This window comes from Alligator sinensis, unplaced genomic scaffold (assembly GCF_000455745.1).
Source record: "Alligator sinensis unplaced genomic scaffold, ASM45574v1 scaffold85_1, whole genome shotgun sequence".
Classification (NCBI taxonomy): Eukaryota; Metazoa; Chordata; order Crocodylia; family Alligatoridae; genus Alligator; species Alligator sinensis.
In genome coordinates, this window is record NW_005841891.1 from 2,251,647 (window position 1) to 2,267,585 (window position 15,939).

Sequence of the window (15,939 nt, forward strand, 5' to 3'; positions counted from 1 at the left end):
TCCCCCCCAGCACTGAACAGTGCCCCGCTCCCCGCCCTACAGCAGAGGGGGAGAGGGAGGAGGGGGAAGAGTTGCCCTCTGGGGCCAGGCAGCACTGCGTGCTGGGATTGCTCCCGGCTGTCAGGAAGCCGTTGAGGTGGGCAGAGTTCTCCCTCTTCCCCTACCCCCTGAGCCCTGCAGGCCTAGGCTGGGGATTAAACCCCTCCTCAGTCTTACTCAGGCTTGCCCGGGCCTGGCCATGCCCTCCTCTCCCAGATCAGCTTCCCGTGGAAGGGAAGGGAGGCCTGCTCTAGCGCCCTTGGGCTTCTGGCCTGAGCCACTGCAGCCATGTGTCCGCATTTCTGAAATGAAAAGAGAACATCTATTCACTTGCAACCTGGTTCAATCTCTGCAGGCTAGACTAAACTGCAAAGATTGAATCAATTTAGGCTCGGGCTTTTTAAATGTCTGTCCCCAGCCCATGAAGAAGCTAACTCATAGCCACTTACCCTGCTTTTATTGAGGGCCAAGCTACTGTCACATATCACAGTGGAAGAAGAAAATGCACATGGATGAATACCACAGAGCAGCTGTGCAAACCTCAGCCTTTTTTACCGTGCAGTTACTTGTTCATGTATCGCTGCCTTAAAATGAGGATCGTTCCATTTTATGGGGCAGGTAATGAAGTTGAGCTGGATTTCTTTTAATAGCAACTTACCTTTCCCTGAGGAAACAAGTAGAGCTTTACAGAGGGTGCAGATAGCAGCAGTTGACCCATTTGGGGACAAGAGGAGAAGCAACACTTGGAGCAACTGTCACAATAGGTACATTTATTTATGTGCTGTCCATTCAGGTTTCTACTTCAATGCTTACAATTTCTCAGGGAGTTGCCTGCCTTACCAATGTGTGTAACATTTTACCTTTGGGGGTGCTCAGGAGCTATGCATCTCTTATCACAACCTGTTTTCTCATCTGCTGTTATGCAGACTTCCTCTAATATTTAAGACTTTACCAATATCCCACAAGAGGATAGCATGATGGGCTGGACCAGTTGCATGGTTAAACAGCATTGAGTGAGGATGTCATTTAGAACATAGGTCACAGTAACACCTATGATGCACTGTGTGCTCTTACGTTTGTACCAAGCCACGATAAAAATTCCTGTTCTAGTATTTTTAACAACTGTACTTTTACCCCTTAGAGAACATTATAAATTACATTCCCCACTGAGTGAAAGATGATGCCCTGTTCCAAAAATATGCTATGTTCTGATATGCTACTCATGAATATGGGAGGGTTTACCAGGGCATACAAACAGTACTTAAGGAACTCAATCATCTTAGATAGATATGTTAAAGACTAAATAATAATGATTCATAACAGTTCATTAACATAATGGTGGCCATAAGCAAATTACTGGGAATGCTTCTAAGACTTCGATGTAGAAAAATGGCCCTATTTTTAAAGGAATTAGATTTTTTTTTTTAAACTGTATCTTTAAATGCCATGGAGCATTAAATAAAAAGACTAGTAATTTTCTCCCAAGCAACTTTTTAACTAATACAACTTATATATGAGCAAGCTTATTTGAGCTAGGAAAGTTCAATCACTCATTTCTCCATACAGATGGTGTGTTAAACAAGGTCAGTTACTCTACTTATCATTCCTAAGGACAATTATTCCTAAGGAATGGTAAGTATAAAAGCAGAATATTTTTTTCAGTAGGAAGGTCTCAGTCCTGAACTGAATGCAGACCCTCACTGACCTCCAAAGGTGTTCTACCTGAGGACAGGGTACCTATGTTAATATGTCCCAATATAGGATCAAGCGCTCAGCAACTACTTCCAGATTTCCTAAGATTTAAACATGACTCGAGTCTCTTTAAGTCTTAGCAGAGGTAACAAACTTCACAGTTGAAGCTACATTTTTTAAAGTTCAGAAGAGCTTTTGCAAACACAGAAAGGAGGAATTAAAATTTTCTTTTGACTCATCAAAATAAAATCACGACATTTTGTGTGCAATTGCTGTGATTTATTTCACACCTTTATTGTAGGTATTAATTGCTGTTTGCAAAGTCACTGTCTGTAGCCTTTTCTTGCCCTTGGTAATTTTAGCCTCTCACCTTACTTTATAAGAATCGTATGCATGTAAAAAAAATAGCTGCCTTTTGCTATCCTGGAGTCTGCTATTTATTACAGAGCAGTTTAGAGAACAAACAATGGAAACGATAACAAGCACATACAGTTTGCAGATGAGTTCTTTGGATTTGTCAAGAATAAATAGGAACAGAAATATTCAGCTGTATTTGTATGCGATTTTAAAAAGCGATGACACTGTACAATTGTTTTCTTTCTAATATTCCAACACTAAGCCCAGCAGGCTACCTACCATTAAACTAAGCTTATGTTTAGTTTTAAATCATGCAAGTTGTCCCACACACATCCTTAAAACTCAGTTCCAATACAATATTTACAATGTGCCCCCACCCCAATATGCATGCACTTTCAATGCGGCCACTGTTTATCCAGTTGACCCAGGTCATCTCATTGTTATCTGGGACAGGGACCATCTTTTTATGATGTATTGTTCAGTGCATGGATCTGTGAGGTGCTGGATTCTCTAGGCACTAATGCAAATCAAACAACAAGGATGCTTCTGGCACGCTACAGCAAGTGCACTGGATTTTGTAAAAAGCTGCAGACTAGTCTTTAAATATCTCCTAACCTTGTCAAAACGAAATTCGGTACGAGACAACCTCTTATCACTTGCATCAATCTCTACAGTTTGAAGAGATTAAGAAACTGGCATTCACAGCAAATCACCTTAATTATCTATAGTCTTTACGAGCTCTTCTACCTCAGTCAGGACCCTGAACTATTAGTTAACATCCCCACTAACCGATTTAGTGTTCTGAGTAATAAACACGTTGCGCAGATACTTACTAGGTCTGCTGCGTGCTCAATGAAAATGCTATTTCCAAATCTTATTTTCTGAATGATCTCACGTGGAACCTCTGCTCTCAGTCTGTGTTGTTGATCAACCAGTTGCTGCAAACGTTTATTTGGGAAAACATCTTCTGTACAAATGTAGACAGCTCCTGCAATCAAACAACATGATCTCTAACGTTACACAATGGCTCTCATGCAAACTTAGTTTTTTCTGTTTTTAACACCACACCCTCAGGTTAGGAAGTATTTTCTTAGAGAAAAACTTCTCACATAATGTTAACACTGTTAAATGGAAGCGCTCTAAGTACACGCTTGCTGGCTCATAGAAGGTAGACAACCTCTTGTTTCACAAAACCTTCTCTGCAATTTCCACTAGCCCACAACACTTCCGGAGTGACTGCATAGCAGCTGTCTAGCATTTAGGAATAGCCCTGAATGAACTCGTTATCCAGATCATGCTGTGCCCCATGAAAAATGCACAATACTGCATATCGTTTATCTTATTCCAGTAACTGATGAATACCGCTGACTGTTCTTAACTTTCACAAGTATCAACTTTACAAATGGATGCATGCTTTTGCCTCCCTTTGCACACCAGAAATTGCATCAATCCCTCCCTGAATTTAGACAGAACCCATCACTCAAACACCCTCTGAATTGCTTTTCCTGAAAACAGTAGTTACTAAATGCGAAGGACTATACTCCATCATCAGCTAAGGCAAACTTACTATGAAGGAGCACATAGTAAGTGCATAACCTCCACCATGCTTCTGATTGACTGAGGGCCCCCAGTGGCCCTGCTCCTCACTGCTAATTGGCTCCGAGAGCTGTTCGTCATGAGGCTCTGCCCCTTGCCACCACCTGGGGGAGGGGCAGGGTCATATGACGGGCAGCCCTCACAGCCAATCAGCAGCGAGGGGCAGCAGCCATCTCTTCCCTTCCCTGGCTGCAGTGGCCAGAAGGACTCTTGGCTCCCCAGAGGCAGGCAGCATTTTATTTTTGGTAAGTTTGTTTCTTTCAGGGAACCCACCAAAAGCACAGAGCCCATGCTTTTTCATGAAGCCAGCCTGAAATCACAGTTTCCACGAAAATCACAAAATTGCGATTTCAGTAGATCCCCATACATAACACAGGGCACACAATTTCACGACTCTTCCTTAGCAGATGAGCATGACCGCACACCTCGCTTTGTTCAAAATGAAACTCATTCTCTCAGCTTGTACTCTCCCTCGATGCGGTCTTCATTCAGAGATGTACATCCCACCAGTTCCTTCACACGCAAACATTTTGTTAAAAAAAAATTCCAGTTATTTCTCCGATAATCTGGAAAGCTCCTTATCTTAAATATGTAGGTGAGAGTAAGTTTAAGTGATAATGATGATTAATTTAATGATTATTATTTTTAGATAATAAGTATCTAAAATAAATACCGTTTAAATAAGAAACTCCCCTAAAAAAAGAAAAACCAAACCAAACCTGGAGAGTGCTGTACTGATTTGATATTCAAATGCTGTAATATTTGTACTGTGCAGTCTAAAAAATGAACAACATCTCTTCACAAATGTTTACTTTTGAACAATACAATTGTTTTTGGTCTCATTAAGGCAGTTTCAGGGATCATTACTCGCCAGACATACTGTTACGTTTCTGGTAGTTGAGTAAATTTTTTAACTCACTTATTTACTAGGAAACAGCTCCCACTGGTCCAGTTATGAAGTGATTTTGAGTTATACTGCAAAGAAAAGCTCAGTCACTTAAATTACAAGTGGCTATTCCGAAAGAAGACAGTAAGTACAGGATAACGCCTTCACCACAGATGCCTCTTTGTGTCACTCTAAAAGTGTCTTCCTAGTTCTTTTTTATGGCAAGATCTTTTAAATTAAGATGATCTGACTGCAGATCAATCTAGCTTCTTTTCTGTCTGGTGTTTTTCTGTTGCATGTTGTTAATTTGTGCATGGCACCCCAAGCTTCTCACGAGCAGGTGTCTGGAGTTGGTCTCATCCTTACAAGTTCCCCACAACCCAAAGTGGAGAGCTGGTAGGGTTGGAAGACATTAACAAAATCCCCGGAACATCTCGACAGCTGCCAGACCTCCCCTTTGGCAGGGGATCCACAATGTTTAAAGACCACAACCGTATTCTGTCATCTGCCAACCTCAGATGAGTTCCTTGAGCAGCAGCTTAAGGAAGATTTCATCAAGGTTATTGCTCAGCCACTGTCAAAGATCCTTTAACAGCAGGATTCACAGAAGTCGCTGCCACAATTCACAGAGTTTGAGGTCAGATGATACCGTTAGATGACCCAGTCAGCTTATGGAGGCGGTTAGGTCAAGGGATGTCATTGTCATGGGTGACCTAAACTACCCAGACATTTGCTGGGAGAAGCAGACAGCCAGGTCTGACCACTTGCATAGGTTCCTGGCTGTATTACAGGACCTTTGCCTTATCCAGGAAGTGCACAGCCCCACTAGCGGTAATGCCTTGCTGGACCTGGTCCTGGCCACGGGGGATGACCTGGTGAGGAGACTGCAGGTCCTTGACCACCTGGGCAATAGCGATCATCACCTGCTGGATTTCACTATCCAACGCAGGGTGTCAAGGGCTTACACCAAAGCTAAAGCCCTTGACTTCAGACTAAGGGCCAACTTCAATGAGCTTAGGAGACTAGTGGGGGAGGCACCAAGGGCCCAGAAGGTAGAGGAGATGGGAGTCCATGTGGGATGGTCGTACCTTAAGGAGGCAATCCTCCAGGCCCAAAGGATAACAGTCCCTGAGAGAAGCAAGGGGGGTAAGAGTGCTCAGAAACCCCCTTGCTCAGCAAAGGCATTCAGCAATGCCTGAGGACTAAAAGGGAGGCGTACAACCAGTGGAAGGGAGGAGCTGTCACCAAGGAGGAGTACTCCTCCTCGGCCCGTGAGCGTAGGAGGGCTATTAGGAAGGCCAAGGCAGAGATGGAACTCAGGCTAGCGTCCAGGATCAAGGAAAAAAGGACTTTTTGTTGTAAGCACATTGGGAGCAAGAAGAGGGCACCAGGCAATGTCGGGCCCCTGCAAGATGCTAACGGTAATCTTGTGGCTATGCCAGACAAGAAAGCTGATATTTTTAACAGTTTCTTTGCCTCTGTTTTCTTGAACAGAGATAGGTTGTACTCAACCTGGCGAGATGTGAGCAGTGGGGTACCCCAGGGCTCGGTCTTCAGGCCCGCACTGTTTAACATCTTCATCAGCGACTTGGACGAGGGGGTGGAAAGCACGCTGTCCAAGTTTGCTGATGACACTAAGATGTGGGGCGAGGTGGACACACTTGAAGGGAGAGAGAGGCTGCAAATAGATTTGTAGTCTGTCTAAAAGTGGACAGATGAGAATAGGATAGGGTTCAACGTAGACAAATGCAGGGTGCTGCACCTTGGGAGAAGGAATCCACAGCATACATACAGGCTGGGGAGTTCCCCTCTTGAAAGCACAGAGGCGGAAAGGGGACTCCAGGTCCTCGACCACCTGGAAATTAGTGGGGGAGGCACTAGGGTCCTAGAGAGTAGGGGAACTGGGTGTCCACGATGAGTGGTTGTTCCTTAAGGAGATGATACTCGGAGCCCAAGGGGTGACAATCCCAACAAGAAGCAAAGGGGGCAAGAGTGCCCAAAAGGCCCCCTGGCTCACCAAGGGCATTCATGCCTGATTGCCAAAAAGGAGGCGTACACCCAGTGGAAGGGAGGGGCTAGGATCTGAAACCAACTTCCAAGGGAAGTGATGACGACTCCTACCCTGGGGGTCTTTAAGAGGAGGCTCGATGTTTACATAGCTGGGGTCATTTGAGCCTGGTTTTCTCTCCTGCCCAGGGCAGGGGGTCGGACTAGAAGATCTACAAGGTCCCTTCTGACCCTACATCTATGAATCTATGACAATTAAGAGATGGAGAATCCCTACTTTCTTGGTAATTTTCTCCAATGGTTAGTGAGCTACCGTGTTAAAACGTGGGCCTCATTTCTAGCTAGAATTTGTTGGTCTTCAACATCCAACTTCTGGTTTTTGTTACATCTTTCTCCACTGGATTAAAAAGCCCTTAGCACGCAGTCTTTATGCACTGTAACAGTTCACTTGTCACTCTTCCGTCTGCTCTACTAAAGAGACTGGGTTGTGTGTGTGTGTGTCTCTCTCTCACTGCCAGGCATCTTTATGGACCCTCATTTTTACGTCCCTTTCCTGCACTCTCTCCAAATTTTTCAACATCCTTTTTAAAACACGTCCTTTTAGCAGCAGAATCACACTGGAAGTAGAAAAGGAGATGATTTGACCTCTACTTGTAGCACAAGACAAGATACTAGAATATTGCATACAGTTCTGCTGTCCATATTTTAAAGATTCACTTTACATAACTGCCCTGTCAAGATACACCAACCTGTACAAGAAATACCAATCTTTGTATTATCTTCCAGTTATATCAGCAATGAATTTATATTTACAGCTAGATTACTGATGAAAATATTGTATTACCTTAGGCCTAGTATTGATCCCTGCAAAACCCAACAATCACCCTTATTTCATGATAATTCCCTGTTGACAATTGTAGTAGTAAGGGCTAACTCCCTTCCTAAGGGCTGACATGATGACATCAATATGAAGCCATCAGTCATCTTTGTGTGTGTGTTAGTTGTTGCACTAAAGCCCTTTTGAGAGCAAGAAGTCTCCCTGCCCTTTCCTGAGCTATGAAATAGCACAACAATCACTTTTTGATACTTGTCATTTAGCTGATTTGTAATCAATTTAATGGATGCTTCTTTGATGTTGTATAGCTCTTATTTTAATCATAATGTCATGTGTGGTCATTAAGTCAGTAGAAGGCAGTTACCTTTGACAAATTCATGATCTCAAAGTACAGTAATAAATCAGGCTTGTTTGACACAGTATGTTTTCCATAAAAGTCTACTGACTTCATTAGTTCTATTCACTTATTCATGATTAGGAAATGAATTCCTTATCAGTTTTTCTATTCATCTTGCCCAGGATTTGCAGGCTTACCTATACTTAGCTAATCAGGATGGTGAGAGAGAAAGATTAAGTGCTGCTGAGGAGAGATGTGAAGAAATGGCTGTTGCATACTGCCAGATTATTTCTGTCCATTATGTTCCAGGAGCAATGAATAATTTCAGGCCAGGTTTTCAGCATTTTCTAGAGGTACACGGATACATTGGTCCCATATCAGATTGGCACTGATAGAAGGAAAATTGACAGTATTGGCAATCGGCTTTTTTTGGCTGATGTGGTTGACAATGTCGCCAATAAATGCCCTGTGCATGTGCAGTCGCAGTGCAACATGCAGGCAGCCAGGAGTGCAGCCCAGCAGCGTGGAGAGCAATGTCCAGCTGGTAAGTCTGTTGTGGAGGAAGGATAGGGCAAGGAAAGGGGTGTGGGGGTGCAGATTGAGGCCCCTGCGGTGAGGGACGGAATGGGGCTGGGCCGGGCTGCACTTGGGGCAGGCAGCAGCGGTGCTGTGGGGGAGGCTACAGTTAATTTTGGGGTGACTGCAGCCCCCTACATAGCTCCCCTCCCAGCGCCACTGCCACCCACCCCAAGAACAACCTGGCCCAGCCCACGCTGGGAAGACCCCAGCACAGTCCCAACCTGCAGCGGCAGCCCACCTTCACCTTGGGTGCAAATCTGGGTGGTACATGCCCCCCATGACTTCCCAGGGTGCACGTCATGGGGGGAGCGGCCTCCCCCTCTTCGCACTCCTGGACAAGCTGCTGGCGGCTCTGTCGTGTGCCGTGCCCCCTCCTCCCCTGGCTGAGCAGTGTCGGCCTCTGCCCCTGCCCCAGCCCCACTCTCTCCTTCACAGCAGGGGCCTTAATCTGTCCCCTCCCCACACTCCTTCCGTTCTCCCCACCCCTTCCCCCACATCAGACTTACCAGCCAGACACTGCTCCCCAAGGTGCTGGGCTTCCATATCAGCAAACAGATCAGTATCAACTGATATGGCTTGTTAAAAATCAGTCATGGTATTAGCCCAAAAAATATGTATCGGTGCACCCCTAGCATTTTCCCCACATCTGTTTGAGTGGGTGCAATTTTGAGTTCACAATCAGTAGACAGAAGTCTTGTTATTTTGAGATCTGACTGAATCCACTGGTAAGACTTGCACATACAAAACTGAACCTACACAAAAAAGAAAATAATCAGAATAAGGATGCTTTTGAAAAGAAATCCCCACACACCTGAATCTATTTTGATGGACTTTGTAGTTACAGCAGCATCCATAACATGCTAGAGACTATCCAGATACATAAAAATCCATGACCCAAAGAATCTGAATCATAAGGAAACAAACAAGGGTAGGAAACAATGGTAATCACCTTCCCTGGTTGCTTCTCTACATGCCCTTTGCTGTTTAGGCAGGCAAGGTTCTTTGGGTAGATGTGATATATTTTATTAGACTAACTAAATAGTTGGAAAAAAGTTTTTTGCAAGCTTTTGGGCACAAACATCCTTTATCAGGCATAGGGAGACTCGTGAAAACTTGTGCCCTAAAGCTTGCAAAGAATTTTTTTCTAACTATTTACTTGGTTTAATAAAAGATATTACATCTACTCAAAGAACTTTGCCTGCCTATGTCCTCAGACCAACACAGCTACAACCAGCAACCCTTTGCTATTTAATTCATTTAATCATTTTCATATTGGATATGGAGTAGGGGTAGGAAATAGAAGTCAGAAGCTTTATGGATTTTTCCAGGGAAAGGAGCTTCAAAGAGCTTCAAGAAGTCTAAGAAAATTGTGACTCCTAAACAGATTACTTCTGATAAATTTGGCCTATGCTATGGAAATACAACAATATTTGTTCATATGGTCAGGAAATGTCAGTAAGAGAAAACCCAGGCTGTCGTTGTGCAAATTCATAGCTTTGAATCAGTTGGGTATTCTGCAAAGTTTTTATCCTTCTGAAATGCAGCCTCTTTATTCCAATGTGGTTACTGTATCTCACAATAATGAAAGCTATGCTAACCTGTGCTGAAAACATCTTAAGGCGAGAATATTTTTAGAAGAACAAACATCCTAGATTTTTCAGCTACCGTTCTTATTTTCAGCTGATTAGCACAGAACTGCCTAACTCTATAAGACAAGGATTAGCTTTACCATGAATATTGGCTTACAGAGAGAACATCTGCTTTTTAAAATGAGACTTGCCTTAAGCAATGTGTCCTTTGTACTCTCTACAGTTGTCTGACAGAGGGGGATGTTTGTGTTTGAGGAGATTCAAATGAGAAATTTTACCCTTGAGATAATAACTAGATCTGTGATTCTCAAACTTTGTAAGCTCAAGGCACCCCTCATTACACTTGAGGCACCCCTCAGAAAATACCAGCTCTTAGTTTTCACACATTTTGACTACAAAAAGAGGAATTCCTATGTTAAAAAAACAACAACTCAGAAAGACCACAGCAGTACAGAATGTTTTTAACACTATGAATTCATATTTGAAACCTCTGGGTTTATCTTGTGAATCATGTTTGCACACCTAACAGTGATAACAGTGTGGCACTTGAGGGCACCCCTGAAAAGATCTCAAGGCACCCCAGGGTGCTGCTACAACCTGGTTAAGAATCACTGAACTAGATCAAACCCCATTAACAAACCATTTCATTTCAATCCAGAGCCATTTCTGTGCCCAACAATATACTACAACAAAGGGGAACAAGACTCTCACTGAGAACAACAAATTTCTTATTGCTTTGTCAGTTCATCCAGGGAGATGAATTTAGTCTGGAAAAATGAAATAAGACATGTAACTTTACAGGGAAAGGTATCCAGGTACAGCTGTTATGGCTAAAACAATTCCTCAGACAGAAATTCAACAAGCCTTTCAGACATGAAGGTTATAGAACAGTAGTAAAGTACAGCTACATGTAACCAAAATAATAAAAGCAAACAGCACCAATTCTGAACACCACAAACCAATAATTTGAGCACAGAGTTCCATGGAAGTTTAATCCATCCACCACCACAAGTTCATTATTATCTGTTACTTGTGCAAAGTTGTATCACGTGCAAGCCAGGGGACTCTATCTTGGAATATATTCAGACAAGTCCTATTAGCCAGCAACCGGGGCAAGAAAAATCTGGTCCTGAGAGGTGTTATTATTTATTGTCCACTGACCTGGATATAAAACTCCAGAGTGATTCTTCACATTCCACCTGTTTTTGAAAAAAAACATAGCACATCGCCTAAGGTTCAATAGCAGAAGGCATCTGTTCAGGTTTGCTAACTGTATTGGTAGCATTTTAGTCAAGAAAAAAAGACGTATAAGGATTAGTTCCCTTCCAAAATTATAACTGTAACCCTCGCAAGAGGGAGTGTGGGTATATGGCTGTGGTGACTCAGTTTCCCCAACAGTATATCAGTTTAACAGGAGGGTACACACCAGAATATTTTATTCACACTCCTAAGCATCAGACCAACATTCTGCCATTCAATCCACCAGCCCAGCACAGAAACCAGATAACACCATTAGTCCTCTTAACAGTGCAACTTAAAACCCCAACACCAAACAGTCTCCCAAGGACTCTTTGGGGGTGAGAATCTTCACTTTGTGCACAGCTAAGCTGCCCCATGGGCACAAGAGCTTGCACTTCACAATCCTACTGAACATACGAACTTCTGCAGCCTTTTAAGTGCAACCCACTCAGGTCCTGCTCTGTAGCAACAGTTAGTTTCTCTCTCTGCTGGGGTCTCCTCTGTGAGAAAGTCAATCCCTTCCCCAGCTGTAGTCAGACCAGGCTCTTCCACAATCTCCCTGGGACTTTGGAGCATGTGCTTGGAGCGTAGCAGGGATCAAGGCCTCTCTCCTGCTCCAACCATGTTGGTTCTGGACAAAATGGCTCTCGCATTTGCAGCTTCTTTCCCATTTCCTCTTACTAGTCCTCAAAGCAGCCTTGGGGCTCTAGTTCAACCCACTGGCCCATTTTTCATTTTTGCTGGGTTTTTGTAGCCCTGCCTAATCCCTCTCCTATTGACTGGTGACAACTTCCTGCCAGATCCCAAGGCAGGGTGCAGCTGTAGTTCAACTTAGCTCCCTGGATCTGGTTTTCCTGGGCCTGGAGTGGCCCCACACCTCTCTGCTTAACGCTTTGCAACTCAGGGGCAAGAGCTATATAATTAGGGTGGCCACTGGTGCATCTCCAGAATACAGGTTTCCCTCAATTTATGTGGGTATTTTATATGCAAATTTGCTCTTATGCCATGAGCGTATTTAGACCCATAATTTGTTATATGGGAGGTAAATTCGCTCTTATGCAGTCAGAATAGATGCCCCTTGCCCAAGCAGGTAAGTCTGTGGAGGGAGGGGAAAGGGCTGTGGCCCCACTCAACCCAGCCCCGGCTGCAGCGGCCCTGGGAGCAGCCGGCACCAGCTGCCTGCAGCCGCTGGGCTTCACCATGCTCCATCTGTCCCCCCAAAACTGGGCTGCACCATGCCGTGGTACAGGCAGCTGGTGTCGGCTGCTCCTGGGGCCGCTCCAGCATGGGCTGGGGTGAGTGTAGACAATTGGAGTCCTGGGTGGCACAGGGCACAGCACACACCCCAGCCCCAGCCGCAGTGGCCCTGGGAGCAGCTGCCTGCACCAGGGCACAGTACAGCCCAGGAGCAGAGATGAGTGGGGACAGGTGGAGCACGGTGCAGCCCAGCAGCTGGTGTCAGCCGCTCTGGGGGCCACTGCAGCTGGGGCTGGGGTGAGCGCCGCTCTGTTCCCTCTGCTTGCTGCCTTGTGCAGCCCTGGAAGCGGCACCCCTCCACCTGCCCCTTCCCTAGTCCCAGCCTCACTCCCTCACCGCGGTGGAAACCTATCCCTATTTGTTACATTGTAAAGTGGGTTCGCTTTGTGAATTCGATTTATGCACCATTCTCCAGGAACGCACGTACAGCATAAATCAAGGGAAACCTATACAGGACATCCCCTTGGTGAGGGGCAGGACCACTGCCTCCTTGGCCCATCAGCAGCAAGGGGTGGAGCCATTGGGCCCCTAAGCCAATCAGAAGCAAGGGGCAGGGCCACGGCAAAAAGACTGCTATTTGGTCCATTAGCCCAAAACTGATGAATGCAAAGCACCCTGTAAAATGGGGGAAAGGAAGTGCTAGGATTCACAGCAAGTTTGTGAGCCTTGCAGCTCAGCCAGCAGGGAGCCTTGCCTTGCTCCCCCTGCATCATGGTTTCACATATCCCACATCTCTGCCGTTCTCTGCAGACTGTGCAGCCTTGAGAGAACGTGGCACAGCAGGTGTGAGGCTTGAGCACCCCCTCCCTCCTTTGGGATCCTGTTCCACTGCAGTCAAGCTCTATGGTTGGAAGCCAGGGGCACACACTACGCAGGGACCTCAACTCCTTCTGCATCAGCCTTCAGCTGACACTGGGTAGGGACAAGCACCAGGGACAAGCATCAGGCCACATCCTGGTCAGAGCTGGGCTGAGTGGGGTCAATGGGCTTTAGACATCTGTGGCAGTGCAGCCAGCTGCCCGGCGGGACCTTCTCTTCCTTCCCCAAGAGACAGACACTAACCTAGAAATAAATATACCTGTAGGAACTTGCGTACAGTGAAAATTATTACAGGTACCCATAGACTTAGTTCATCCAGAATTGATGTAGTTTACCTCTTTCGAAACTGCTGCAAGTTTCAGCATAGTTACCCCATATACAAGCTTTTAAGCAGCATTTTCATGCCTACTTATATATACTACAAACTGTGCATGACATTAGTCCAAAGCCTAAAGGCTCCTGATTTACTATGTAGTTGATAAGGCTGGGTCTTAGCAGAGGCAACAGTTTCAAGCCATGGTGACCCCACAGCTCAACATGTACATGTACTCCAGACAGGCCCCACAAATAATCCATGTACTAATTATCCCCCCATTCTTAACTGGTGTTCTTGTCACAAGTCCTGGGATCCTCCAAAAATGTATATGTAGATGAGGCACAGGGCAACCTAGCCTGGGCCCATTTCTGGAGGGGTAGAGGCCACACTAAGGATATGTGACAAGCTGAGAGAGGGGATGATGGAGGGATTCTGTCCCTCTTTGGGCCCTGCTTGGTGATGTTTGCCAGACATTTGAGGCTGGTTAAAAATAGGACTCACTGGAAATGGGAAAGAAAAGTGCAGTTCAACCGTGGGAGTGAAGAGGAAGTCAAAATATATTCAATGTAGTAGCTCACTATAACCTGAAAAAGAGTCCACACTGATGGGACTGAGTGCAATGGGCACTAAGATGGGTCTTATGCAGATAGACTGCACTAACCTAGCCTTGCTTTGGCACTCTGGGGAACAATTCTTGTTTTGGTTCTGGCAGGGCTTTTTGTAGGGTTTGGTTTTTTGTTTGGTTTTTTTTTTAAGGGCCACACAAAAAAAAGAAGTTTCTATCAGTATGTTTGGCCCACATGGGCTATAGGTTTTATAGTCACGTTCAGTGCTGGCTGCATTTAATCAACTTAAGAGTTGGTTCCCATTATTGAGCACATGTTGCTTTTCACAGCAGTTTAATGACAGACAAAGTATTTAGTGAGGCTTCCTTGTATGCAAATATAAGACAAGGGGCTTTTCCACCCCCCTTTGTAGATTGGGGGGAAAAAACCTTGTTTTAGATTTGAATAAATGCAGCACTACATTAATGTTCACATGGAACATAAAGACTACAAATATTTTAGGCTGTTTGGAGTGGAACTGTAAAATTAAGAGACAAGTGACTCTGACAAATAACTCAATAGTGAAAATATGTCCTTCCCTCCATTTGTGGTCAAATACCAGAGTGATGCGCATGGTATCAGAATTTAAACAGACACAAGACTATTAGAACAATGTTACTGCACGGGAAAAAAAAACACTTGGTATATGACCTCACCATTACGCTGAGGCTTTCCTCACTTTTAAGAGACACACTGAAATTAGCATTTTAGTTTTTGTGGTTTTGAATAGAGACTGTTCCAATAAAAGCATTTTTCCACACAACCAACAGAATGGCATGTTTCCACTGGACGCCTGAGTATCTTCATACTTATACCTGGCTGTTGTGGAGTATCTAGAACAGCGATTCTCAATTAGGATACTGCAAGATCCTTTTAAGTCTCCTGTGGGGTTCCACTCAATATTAGTACTGTTAGGTGTGCACTGATTCACTAAAGAAATGCCAAGCCTTCAAACAAGAAATCATGGTGTCCAGAACATTTAGCTTTGCTGTAAACTTTCAGAGCAATCTTCTGTTGCAAAGAACTCAATTTCCTTTTTTGACTATTGTCACAACCCAGTGATTTTGGTGCCTCGGCACGATGGAATTTTCCCGCCACATGAGAGCCTCTTGCAAAGTAAAGGGTTTTGATGCAACAGAAAAACCCCGGTGCAAGAGAGTTCCCGCCATTCAAATGCAAATTTGTGTCCCGCTATTGGCCAGTTCTAAATTCTTCCTACGTGGCGGCTAGTAATTGGCTTGCTAACCGTTTAAAATTTCGTGCGACTTCTGCTCAAGTCGGAGAACTTTGAGCACGCTGCAGAGTGCCTCTAAAGAGATCTGACTTGCGGCTGAGCTGATTGATAGACTGATCACCTATCGATTCTTCTCCCCGTCGCCGAGCACAATCCCAGACGTACCCTTTCCCCACCGGCTTAAACTGTGGACGGATTAACTGGCTTGCGCCCCGCCAGCTGGAACAACTCACATAGTTGTTCAGATGACCAGACCGTCTGCGTCGCAACTACAAGCGGCGTAAGTAAAGTTTTTGCAACCATTAAACTTTGTCTGCCTCTCCATTCACCAGCCCGCCCAACGAACGGGTAATTTCTAAACCACCTCAAGTCGGCTCTGGCCGTCCGAGACATGGCGACGAGGATGGGATCCAAGGGCACGGTGATGGAGATGAACCTGATCGGGTGCTGCCCCTGGCGCACCGGGACCCGCAGCGTAGAGAATGCAAATGATCTATGGGCGCATATCGCTTACCACCAGGCGGTAGAAGGGGATGAAAGAAATATTGATGG

At 45.0% G+C, this 15,939-nt stretch overlaps 1 protein-coding gene across 1 annotated transcript in view; it reads right to left on the reverse strand.

Moving 5' to 3' along the window:
- The window catches only part of XRCC3 (X-ray repair cross complementing 3), a 36,532-nt gene that overhangs the window by 6,869 nt on the left and 13,724 nt on the right, over nt 1-15,939 (reverse strand). Inside the window, exon 6 of the mRNA XM_006018048.3 lies at nt 2,922-3,076. Within this exon, the coding sequence (XP_006018110.1) occupies nt 2,922-3,076 (155 nt within the window). The remainder of the gene's footprint in view (nt 1-2,921; nt 3,077-15,939) is intronic.